Genomic DNA, 12,763 nt, shown 5'->3' with positions numbered 1-12,763 from the left:
CTTCTACCTTCCAGAGTGCTACATAGGCTTCTCCTGGGGTGTGACAGAGAGAAGAGGGTATAATCTCTGTGGGACTAACTGAATCAAAATGGTGTTTTTTTCTTTGTACTCTATACACTCCATTGAGAATAATTTCAGAAATTAATGTAATCAAAAGGTTTTTGTTTCTGTGATTAATAGTTTTCCACTAATATCTGTGTCCATTTTAGCACGGCTCAAATCAGTACTAGGGGCATTAGAGGACAAACACAGTGGTTTCACTGATGGCTGTGACGCCATACGTTTCCTGGTTTCTCTCTGATCCAGCTAAACCCTGACATGGCTGAAAATAGAAACAATCCAGATCCATTGACATTTTTCCTGGCTTGAGAAAAAGTGCAATAACTGAAACATACTTTCATCATTGCTCTGGTCCCTACTAGGCCACTGTGTGACACACTAACTCCAACTTGGTTCCAGCATGTCAGCAGGACTGTAGCCAGAAGCACTTTGTCAGGACACACTCTAAGAATACTTCTAGAGAATAGTTGTGTAACTTTCAGCTACAGGTGTCAAATATAGTACCTGATCTGTAAAACCTCCTCAAGAGCCCAGCATGTGACATCAGTGCCAAGACATGTGACTGAGCGATAAGGAATTCAAGGAAAAGAAAAATTCTCATGGTTCACTGCAAGTCACTCATTCTGGCATGCCACTGTAATACAGTGTTGGCGCCATTTACAGCCTGTAAACTGGGGAGATAAGAACTAAACTGCGTTATGTAACTTGGCTTTTATTACATTTTTTAAAGTAATATTGTAGTGTAACTGTATTATCATGCCATCCATCAAAGTTTCCATTACTTATGCTCAGTCTGTTGCTTCCAGGTCTTCAGTCCAGTGCTGTCCTTAGATCAGTTTACAGCGAATCTGCACATTTTCCTTTTTTTTTTACCATGTTCACAGATGACACTCTTGACTCTGCCAGTCTCTCAGTTTGTATTCTGCTTTAACAGGTTCACAACGCTTCTGCTGAACTTACACTTCATTCTGCTTTTGCTATTATACACCACATTATGGTGTGTATTATTATTATTATTTGCTATTATGGAGGCCAGAACAAGACAGGGAGAAAGTTTTAACCTCAGCATTCACACAGGGGTGTCTAGGCTCGTACTGTGACAAAAACCACAGAATGCATGACTAAAATAAGAAGCAACAAGGTAGATCATGAGCTCTTCAGCACAGGCTGCAGACAAGAATCCCAGCAACCTGTGTGGGAAATTCCTCACACCTGGGGCTCCCATTTCACAGCATGGTGAGGCAGGCAGACACAGCACAGACACACACAGCAGGCCCTGAAAGTACAGGACCGGATCTGACGTGCAGTCCAGCTGGGTCAGGAGAGACCATGGAACCCTGGGCACTTACACCATGATCATCTGGACTGCACAGTGAAAGGATCGTTCAAATTACCAAACGGGCTCGTCGTTTGCAACTGTTTTTATGATTACAGTTTTGATTACTGTAATAACAACAATAATATAAAGACAGCAACAGACAGACCCGTACAATTGCCCAAAAGTCAAGAGAAACACAGTACATGCTTTCTCTGAACTCCTGAATACTTGCGTACTTTAAAGAAGTAATCACATTAAGGAGGTCTGTAATCTGCATAAAGAAGAGGAGGAAATCACTGTGCCCCCGTTTCTGTGAAAACATTAAAGATTAGAGACCGCCGCTCTTCTCCGTGTGTCGCCACGCCACGCCACGCACCGTGGGGGTGGATACGGTCCTCTTGTTCACGGTTAAGAACAGCACAGCGCGAGCGCTCTGAATCAACTGCTTTGTTACGTAATTGGGATCGCGAGCTGAATGAGCGGCACCCGACACCGGCGGACCGACTCACTTTGGTTTGGGCTGCAGCACTGCACGAGCTATTTACCACCCACCCCTCTCCTGCGGAAAAACAAATTAACTTACCGAATCTAATAGTGGTTCCTTTACATTACGCATATATATGTATTCCTTCAGAAATTTACAGCAGACTTTCCAGTACGTTACATTCAAGACACACTACTACAAATGCCAGAGAGGTCACGCAGAAAACGCGACACAGGGGAGCTCCCACAGAATCTACGAGACTCTAGTCTAGATCATTTTGAATACGGAAACCATCTTCGCCTTAGCACTTCATTCTCCATTCTACACAGATCACAAGAAGCTATTGCAAATCCTTGAAGGAAACCCAGTGTTTGGGGTGACGGTCTATGCTATAATCTGCAATGGAATTTACTTCTACATATCGTGTGTATACATAACTAAACCGAGGCACCTGCTGTAAGCTGTCGGTCTTTCTATCTTTAAAGACAGCATCTTAAGTGTAAATCACTATATTAATTCCGCGCCTGGGGTGCCTCTTCAACGATGTTTAGAAAGGGCTGCACTTTCCTGCCGGTACTACAACCGTACTTGTGCAGCAGAGTCGTGATACGACGACAAAGCATTAAGCTGCACAGACGTCTCAGATAGTGGCTGAGGGTGACACTGACAAGGGAGCTCAGCGCACACAGCTGTATCTGCGCGTCGGCGACAACGCGACCCAAGTGACGAGGCGCACATCCTACCCCTGTACCGGCGCTGCCAGCGGCCCCGGCGAAGCCCTTACCTTGGCTTGGTTGATCAGCAGCCCCACGAAGGCCGACACCAGCACCGACCCCGACACGGCAGAGCTCTTCCGCCGAATCTCCTGCTTCAGGAAAGGAAAGGCGCTCGCCGGCGGCTCCTCGGGAACTGTGACTGTATACGACTGTCGTATGGTGGGCATGGTGCCGCAAACCCAGGTTATTAATTTATCTTTTGGTTTAAAAAAGAAAGCTTATGGCTTTACACAGAGGCTGTCGATACCGTTTTCCTGTATGTATTAAATACTCGCAGGGAGAGGGCTTGTCTGTTCCGCACTGAACCTTATATTTATATACTAGTTTATCTCTTCGATATCCCCTCAAGGTGCTGTAGACCTGTGCACCATAGGCGTTAGGCGTTCATGAACGCAGTGCAATCACGAATCATCGGAGGAGACGGAATAAACTCCGGTTTTCTGCTGAAATCCTTCAGGTCTCCAATATACCCTAAAGGAATTCCGACTCGCGTAATTGGTTTTCGAATATAGAGAAATATAAATATACTAATATATTACAAAATAATCAGCAACGGTAAAAAATGATAATTGTTCAAAGGCATAAAATTTGTGGTTCCTTCTCCCCAAATCCTGCGTTGTTTCCACGTTTCTTATATAAGCCTCCTTAGAAGGAAAGTGCGGTATTCACAGCCGTCCTAGCTCGCTGTTCCATTGGTCTTGAATGAAACGAGAGGTCGTGCCTCTGCCGTCCCTACTACTCCACACCCCGCCCCCTCCGGCTGCAGCTACCGACGTCACACCTGCCTCCTGCTCCACGAGCGTCACGCACAGTAGGACGGGCTGTCTCTGGACTTAAGCCTCAGAGGAGTGGTGCGCTCAGCCTGATTGCTTTCGGGTTTCTGCTTGTATTGGAACCACGCAAGCTCACAAGAAATGAAAAGTCGCTGAGGTTCTTACATAACAAGAAGCGAGGCTGTTGATAAGCACACTCTGGCTAACAATTTTAGGCTTAGATAAAAATTGCTCTCATTACTCATCATTCTTCTATGTAAACTGCGAACAAGGATAAATGCCAAAACATTGTTGTTAATCACCAAGGCAGCAGAGCAGGTCTACCCTCCGATATTATTATGGGAGACAGCAGTTGAGAGGGCCTGTCACTGCTCTGTGAATGTCTTTGCACAGATGAATAGTCCCTGATCCATACACTAATGGCCTGTGATGCCCCATGATTTACAGGGCACTCTTTGCCCCTCCCTGGCCACTCCTCTGTCCCAGGCTCTATGACCCCAAAGTGACCCCCTCCCTCTGTCTTGGAAGGCCCAGTCTGGAGTCACAGCCTGGTGGCGAATCAGGAAGTCTTGCTTGTTTATATGTCAACTTAAGCAACATGCCCTGTATCTTAGAATCTCTTTTTCTGCACAGAGCCGAGTGGTGCTGTGTACAGATCATACAATCCTAATGAGGTGGTCTTGCCAGTGCACGCAGGCCGCTGTACTCTGTGGAACAAACGGCTGGCGTGAGCTGAAAGGAGAGAAAAGACCGTGGACAATCCACTGAGATACCGTGGCTCTGGCAGAGCCATGCTGGCTTCCCATTTTCTTACGTTCCCAGATCTCCTGTCCATTCCAAAGATAGCCCCACAGGGATGGTTTAATGGATCATCCAAGTTATCTCTTAAAGACAAACAGTAAGATGGCCCCAGTGAAGAAACCAGCAGTGAGACAGTTTAGTTGAAGATAAAGTTTAGTTCAGGTTTTCCCAGGCAATAAATTTCCAAGCTAACCACACAAGGAGAGAAGGCAGTGTATTAAGAAAGGGCACATTCTTTTCCTCTGGTTTGACCTTTAATGACTGTCAGTGTGTATGACAGGCACTACTCAGCAACTAGTAAATCACAGGGGTTAAACTCCCATAGGTGACAGCGGTGTAAAGGTCAATGCTGTGCTACCACTGTTAATTGTATTACTGCTACCAGATACGTATGTAACCAGTTTTGATACTGCACTTATTTTTCCCAATAAGCTGGCATTTCTTATAGTGCTGCTACTGCCTTTATACGTACAGATGTTACAACTAATACATGTTCTACCACAGCTAGTCATTCATTAGAATGCTACTCCACATAGTACTACTAAGCCTGCTAGTATTAACACTTCTACAACCAGCGGTGTGCAAGTCAGCAAAGTAATTGCGTGCAGATGAGTCTTGGGAGAAAATCCAGAAAACGTGAAATGATGAGGGTGGACATTCACAGGCGGGTCAGAGATCGCACAGCTCTTTACCATCACACGCACTGCAACCGCCTCACAGCACGATGAACGCATGCTCACCTACATCAGCAGAGAATCACACATTGCAGCGCAGTCGCTCTGACAGAGGCAGCCTTGTCAGCAGACTGATAAGAGCCCGACAAGAGACCAGATAAGGAATTTGCTGTCTTCAGCTCCAATCAGGATTTCTATGCCAGGTGTGCACTCACTGAATCTGCTCACTGCACGCACCTAATCCAGCTACAGATATTGCACAATAGCAGCTGATGTTTGTTTTACACACAGTTTGAATTTCTGCAGTTTTCTGCCCAACAGCTGAGCTCCTATCTACCAGGACTGCAATAATCATGCACCCATCTGCTACACAAATCCACCTTCTACACTTCCCAAGCACTCAACATGGACACGTCCATCTGCCTCTGAGCACGTGGCCTGGTAATCTGGCAAGAGTGACCCTGGCAGATACTGCCTGAGGAAGAGGAGCTGGAAGTCACAGGAAGAGCACATAAAGGGCCACTAGTGAGCATAAAGGGGTGAATGTAAATGACACATCCTGAGGCTATGTACACATAAAGCCATGCCAATTTGAACCGAGCAGTCCATCAAACGCCCATGATGATCAGAAGCACACTTAATTAAATCTGGTTTTATTCAAAAGCAACATAAGAACTGGTGGTACTTATTAACTGTTATAAAACAGTTAATAAGTACCATTTATATGGTTAATAATTATCAGCACACATATACATGTGTACCCATTTATTAGGGAAGTTAAGTAGTGATGCCACAGGGCTATGTTGTATTTCATGTACGTATTCTGCAACCATCCAACATCCCTGCTGGCTATTCATAGTCATTAACACTCCTAGCTGGTGATGTACTTGGAGGACAAATCAACAGCTGAAACTACCTGCACTTGTCTGCTTCACTGTCACTCCTTCACACCTCACCTGCCAGAGAGATCAGGAACAACCAACTTGAATTTTGGATAGAGGTGTGAATCCCCGATCTTAGCCTGACAATGGCAAGTTACACATGTAAGAGCACCCCTTTGGGTAATTACTGACATGCTTCCAAGGATTTCTTGTGATATTAAATACGTAAGCAAATACTCATAGTGGACAAAATGTGGCAAAAACTGGCATCCAAATTGTTGTACTGTTCACTTTTATACATAATTAATTACAAGTGCATTTGCATTTGTATTTGATGTCACATTTTATGCATTTCCTGATGAACCTTTTGGGAAAATGTGGTGTATTTTAAGTGGTAAGTATTTCCTTTCTCGTGTACTGCAAGGTCTGTCCCCTCCTTCTGCTGGACATGCTGCCAGTGATTGTTTTTTCTGTGAACTTTGATAGGGGTTTGCCTTTCTTAGCTAACTGCTCCTGCCTCAGCTGAGACAGTAAGTACTTTGGCATGGAGAGGAAGAACGTAAGGAACATAAGGAACGCTAGAACAATGGAATGCCATGCCCACATGGGCCACACCTCCTGCCTCCGCCTCTTCTCACTCACATGTGCTGGAGGCAGGTGTGATATGAGGTGAGGTGAGGCACGATCTTGACATTCCTAGCCATCTGATCAGAAGCCATCTGATCCTTTGCAATCACATAGGCAATCTCAGGGCAGAGATTCTTTCAGTCTTGTGAGCAGCGAGAAGGAATGCTGACACTGTAGATGAAGAGGACAGATTACCTTGCACACACTGCACTTCTGCAGACTGGGATTTCGGAAGGACTAGTGACCCTGCATGGAAAATGGCCATGAAACAACACAGTTTAAAATACCGATCTCTGTGCATTAATGAAAGTGTTTGTTTCCTGAACCAAAGAAACCCAGGGTCCCACACACATAGTAGCACAATGAACAGCACAGGTTGAGATGCATGGTACCTACAAAAGGTTAAATACACATTTATCTACCATATTATAGAAGGCCCAGAAAGCAATGTGGTCATAACCTATTTGATGACTAACCTGTAGCACTTAGTTTCATAATTTTCATGCAGAAATTAATTTTTAAGAAGGTGGTCACAATTGTCTAGGAAACCCATTGTAAATTACCACAGACAACAGATATTTCTATTCCTACCATGCTTTTACCATGATTTCCCTATGCTGTAGTGTAGATTGTTCCTCTTTCACTGTGGTGTAGAAATGATTTATAGGATGAAGCCACCATTAGCTAAGTATCCGTGCCTGGCAGGCCGGGAAGGGACCAGCCTGTACCCAGTGGCCTTGTCACTGCTGGAGCCTGTGTACACAACAAACAGCCCAGCAGGCAGGTTACCTCTAAAGGTGAGGCAGGCCGGAGGAGCGCTAGCACAGCATAGGCAGAGCCAGCTGAGAGAATGTGGACAACACTGCCTTGAAATTAAACAGTCACACTGCCACAACAGAGTATACAATACAATCTGCACAACAGAGTCACAGCATCTGTTTCAAATCACTTAACTAACTTCTACAATGAACAAGTGCTTGATAACCTTAGAAGAGAATCACTAATAAATAAGTGCAACAGTTATTCCTACTGTTCTTGTTCACAAAGTTAAAATATTACTAGAGCATTTAATTGCAAAAGTGTCAAACTTATGTCTACAATGTCACAACTACCTTCACACAGTCTCAAAGTGTCCAAAACTGGAACCAAGTGCCCCAGAGGTGCCCTTGAATGCTAACTAAAAACACTCACAGAACTAAACTGGTTCCCAGATGTCACTGTGTCACACATCTTGAATCAAATTTTCCCACTCACTCGTCTGTGCGAGAAACACAGAGCAGCCTTTTAGAGAGGCTGTCTTCTGGAAGTGGAAGAGGGTAATAGAGATGTTCTGCTTTCTGGTAAAAGCATCTATAAATCCAAACCCCAGCAAAACAAACCATCACAGGTGGCACAAGCTTGGTGAAACCATGGGAAAACTAAAAATGTATCACTAATAGTGCAGCCCAACAGCACAGGCAGATATGACAGCACGGTCACAACACTGTTTTAGCTCAGCCTGTAGTAATTCCCCATTTATCACCTGGTTGGCTTTCTGATTCTCTTCAACAGGTATCTGCTTAGAACAAGAGTTAAGAGGCTTCTCTCTCATTTAACAGCTGCACCTGCAGTTCGGGCCTGTCCACAGGCCCCCACCCCACCACACCAGCCTGGGGGTGTCCAGGACCCTTCACCGGCGCACTCACAACCAGCCTGCAGTGTGAGGGTGGCCGGCTGAAGTGCCAGCACCTGCCTGCATTCCTATCCCAGAAGTCAGCTGAGCAAGCATGAGGTACATCTAAAATGCACACCAGAGGAACCGGCCTGATTAGTTTCATATACGCAATACAATATGGCCAGCAGCCATATCACCCTGCAACTCACAACTGGCAACCCACTGAAGCTAAGCAGCTGTGAGCCTGGTCAGTACCTGGATGGGAGACCTCCTGGGAAAAACTAAGGTTGCTGCTGGAAGCGGTGTTAGTGGGGCCAGCAGGGGGCGCTCACCCTGTGGTCTGTGTGGGTCCTAATGCCCCAGTATAGTGACGGGGACACTATACTGTAAACAGGCGCCGTCCTTCAGATGAGACGTAAAACTGAGGTCCCGACTCTCTGTGGTTATTAAAAATCCCAGGGTATTTCTCGTAAAGAGTAGGGGTGTAACACCGGTGTCCTGGCCAAAATTTCCCATTGGCCCTTATCAATCATGGCCTCCTAATAATCCCCATCTATGAATTGGCTTCATTACTCTGCTCTCCTCCCCACTGAGAGCTGATGTGTGGTGAGCGTTCTGGCGCACTATGGCTGCCGTTGCATCATCCAGGCGGATGCTGCACATTGGTGGTGGTTGAGGGGATCCCCATTACCTGTAAAGCACTTTGAGTGGAGTGTCCAGAAAAGCGCTATATAAGTGTAAGCAATTATTATTATAATACAACATATGCAGCCTGCACGTGCACAGAAACTCCATGTACATGTAGCATGATCATTGTTATGGCTGTTCTTGAATATGGTCACTTTCATTGAAAAAAACGATCTGTCCTGTCACAGGTGTGATCAGCAGCCCTAGAGCCCCATGTGATTCCTGTGACAAGCCAGTGCTCCACATTTGCTCCAGCAGCAAAGACACTCTGCCGACTGGATCAGAAACATGGAAGTGCCATATCCAGAGACACACCAGCGGGACAGAACAAGAGCAGGAAAAAGGAATGAAAATGACAGAAAGACATTCAGTCAACTGTAAAATTCCTCGCTGTTCTTTATCATCCAAGAATGTTCACGAGACCCAAGAATGGGACAGCTGTCATGCGACCTCACTGCAGTCACCAGAGTGCTGATGGGTATCTGACAGCATGCTGCTGGAAACGAGGGAGCCATAGGAGGGGGCATCCCTTTTCAGTCACAGTCATCAGAAGTAACCCTCCACTTTGGCATCTATGATACGTCCTTCTCCTACAAAAAGTCATTCTCTTGTTGCAGTTCTCTGCAAAGGAGATTTTCAGATTAAATGAAATGACCATCCAAGGAGCAAACTCTGAGCCTAAAGCCTCTTGGGAATTTCCTAAAACCAACTGCATATCCCTATATATTTTAGAACACTGAGAAAACAAAACATAGAAGAACTACTCAACACACAGCCTTTTGCAGACCACTGTATCACTACAATACAACCGCAAAATATTATATTGATCCTGCTGATGATCAGTTTAATTATTTAACACCTGGATCTGGATATGCATAAGAACATCAGAAAAGTTACAAATGGTAGGTCACTCAGCCTATCTAGTCAGTTTAGTAGTTAGTACCTGATAGATCTCAGGATCACATTCACCTGTTTTTTGAAGGAAACATGGGTTCTCGACAGCTCATTTCACACTTTGTGTAAAGAATCACCACCTGTTCTCAGAGACAGGCTATAGTAGTAACACTGGGACTTATTACAGTACTTATTTCATGGCATTGACTGACTGAAGGACCCCTTTCTCCGTGGATACTGTTGGATAATACTAATGTCCTTGTATCCACAGAGCCAGCAACCATGAAAAAGCCTTGTAAGGCTACCCACAACCACTTTGTTCCCAGAGAAAACTGTACAGTTTAACACAGTGGCAGCCAAGGGGGTACATAATTAACCAAATATGTATCTCTGTTTTTAAGGAGGCACCCCAAGCAGTGGACAGAGGTATGATGAAATCAGTGTTGTTTGAAAAAGGCCAAGATCACAGGATTCACGCATTTTCCTCTAATCTTTCTCAAGGAATTTGGGTTGAGCCCTTAAATCACGTCGAGCTTTCCTATCAGAGCTGTGTTCCTGCATCAGCCCCACTGTCAATCAGGAACAGCATTGGGCAGGGCAACCACTCCCTAGCAACCCAAACCAAACAGTACAGCTGCCAGAGAGAGATACTGTGAGAGATACTGAGGTTCATTCTTTTGTTCAACAGTCACTCTTCAAAGTTCTGCATGTTTTAGTCACTGTAGGCTAACTATTCATGTTCAGTCTCTGTGGTGAATCCCTGTTTCTCAGTTGTATGTGTTGGTATGTGCCTGTCCGGGGTCAGTGCAATGTACCACTGTGTTGTTGTTGCCATGATGTCCTGCCTCGTCGGGAAAACATACCATAAAAACATACCACAACCATAAATTCAGAACAAGAAAATGCTGTTCTGAACAAAAGTAACTCAACAATATACCATTTTAGCACTTCATTGCCAGTCTTTGGACAGTACATGTGTCTAAATGACTAGGAATTGAAGAGCCAGGCTTGAGACAATGGCAAAATACAAAAAACTCAGCTGTGTGAACGACATCTGACGCCCCCCTGTGGTACACAAGCAAAATCACTTATTACTTATTCATTCCCAGACACCCTGAACCCTTATTAGAGGCAGTGGCCTGTCAGCTTGACAAAAGATCTCACTGTGGCATAATGTTGGTTCATATTCAGGCAGACTGTTTGAGTTTATCTACGTCTTTAAAAAATGCAACAAAACTAAGTGGACACTAACAGATAAACTCAGTATTGAAACTCTGTGCTAATATGACAGTTGGTCGGAAGAAGCTTGTACAGACAGGTCAATAGTGAATATTAGGAAACTCATCCCTCCTGGTTTTCCCACAAATAACCTAGAGTCCTTCCAGAAATTAATTTTAAGAAAGCAATAAATTGCATTTACTGTATATACATCTTTATACCCAAAATAAACCCATGCAGCCTCCTACAACACAGTGTCCCTGGCTTTTCAAAATATTTCACTGCAGGAGTCTACTGTCATCTGATGGAAAAACAAAATCACCTTTTGTTTTCATTTCTCAAAATAAGCCAGCGATATTCATTCCTGTTCTGGAGCGCTGCAGTACACCAGGTTCTACAGATAACTCAGAAATGTCAGTGAGTGAAGTGCTGGGACCAGTAGAGACCTATTAAACAAGGAATGGACATGGTGCCCCTTCCAGGACCAGAGGTGAGTATTAGAGGATCAGGGACAGAATCTCTTTAAAGGGGAAGAGTGAGTGAGAGCACCGTGCCTCCCAATGATAAGGAACTACACACCAGGCACTCCACCAGGCCTCCAGTACAACCAGCACAGACAGCCACAGTGTCCTACCGTGGGCTCCCGGATGGGTGAGCCAGTGCGCCCTCTGTCCCAGGACGAGCTGCTGCTCTTGAGGCTGGTGCTGAGGCCCTCCTGCGTGGAGCTGCGCGATACGCCGTAGCCAGACCGCGAGCTGCTGTAGTCCGAGATCTCACTTCCCCGGCTGTGGTAGGAGCCCTTCAGGACATCCGAGTCCAGCCGGGTCCGGGAGGAGGAGTCCGACAGCCCCAGAGAGGCCAGATCCCGGGTCAGATCCGTCTGGCTGATGGACTTGCGGCGGCTCAGGCCGATGCGGGAGGAGGAGGAGGGGGAGGTGGGGAGGTAGCTGGGCTGGGTCGGAGAGTAGCTGTAGCCAGTGTAGCCCCCTCCCCCACTCAGTCCCGAGCTGTAGCCCTTGCCGGGGGTCCTGCTCAGACTCTCGCTGCGGCGGCTGCCCAGTATGTCAGCGCGGGGCACAGGGCGCCCCCTGTCAGGCTCAGACGAGGTGCTGTAGTTGCGGGCTCGGCTGGCGCCCATGCTCAGGTAGCTGGAGGGGGTGTAGCTGCTAGAGGGGCTCTTGTAGGAAAGCTTGTCCCGCTCTCCATAGGAGCCCAGGCCTGACGCCAAGGAGGAACTGTAAGAGCCATAGTGGCTGGTGTAGGTGGAGGTGTAGCGCTTGGCCGTGGAGGAAGCACGAGACATGCTGGATCTCAGTCGCAGGGACGCAGTGGCAGACCTCATGGACTGAAAAAAGGAAACAGAGACACCTTGTGTGAGACAGAGAGGAGATATGACAGAGAAAAGGCAATACAGGGGAAATGCAATAATAATTGAAAAGTTCCTAGTAATTGTTTTGTAAGACTTATACAGAACTCTAGCAGTGACTCAGATTATCTCACCCAGTGCTGGTCATGTTCTGCCATGCGCCAAAGTGTCAGGAGGGACACCTCCAGCTCCAGGACCTGTCTAGCCTTGTGCATCTCATTGTGCAGAAGGTCACTTTGTGTTCCCAGGTCTCCCCTCAGATTGGTACAGAACTCTATCCATTATTCACTCAGTTATTGTCTCCCTCACTGTCCAAGACATTGAGCCAGGTCAATCACCTCAATTCCACCCAGTTCCCTTTCTCTCAGCTGCCCAGCTCCCAGCTACTGCCATCAGGATGATCCCTATGATTTTCCTGAACACACCTACACATCTAAAGTTATCTACATATCAGGAATAATTTTAGAAATGAAATAAATGCTTGTTGAACAAGGCTGATTACAAGTAGATCCTGCACTGGACCTCAAGATATTTATTCATGCATATGGGG

The 12,763-nt window shown here is 46.0% G+C and overlaps 1 protein-coding gene across 6 annotated transcripts in view; it reads right to left on the bottom strand.

The window, feature by feature from the left end:
• The window catches only part of usp2a (ubiquitin specific peptidase 2a), a 35,753-nt gene that overhangs the window by 13,241 nt on the left and 9,749 nt on the right, over positions 1–12,763 (bottom strand). For 4 of the 6 annotated variants that reach the window (XM_088940080.1, XM_088940083.1, XM_088940081.1 and 1 more), the window contains one exon: positions 11,482–12,192. In XM_088940080.1, the coding sequence (XP_088796206.1) occupies positions 11,482–12,189 (708 nt within the window). In that variant the 5' untranslated portion in view covers positions 12,190–12,192. Of the gene's footprint in view, positions 1–2,646; positions 3,344–11,481; positions 12,193–12,347; positions 12,450–12,763 lie in introns of those variants that run through there. The other 2 variants (XM_088940078.1, XM_088940084.1) reach the window with 2 other exon arrangements.

The sequence above is a fragment of the Atractosteus spatula genome, chromosome 22 (assembly GCF_055471065.1).
Source record: "Atractosteus spatula isolate fAtrSpa1 chromosome 22, fAtrSpa1.hap1, whole genome shotgun sequence".
NCBI classification, from domain to species: domain Eukaryota; kingdom Metazoa; phylum Chordata; class Actinopteri; order Semionotiformes; family Lepisosteidae; genus Atractosteus; species Atractosteus spatula.
The sequence above is the reverse complement of the archived record's forward strand: the minus strand, read 5'-3'. Positions and strand labels throughout refer to the sequence as shown.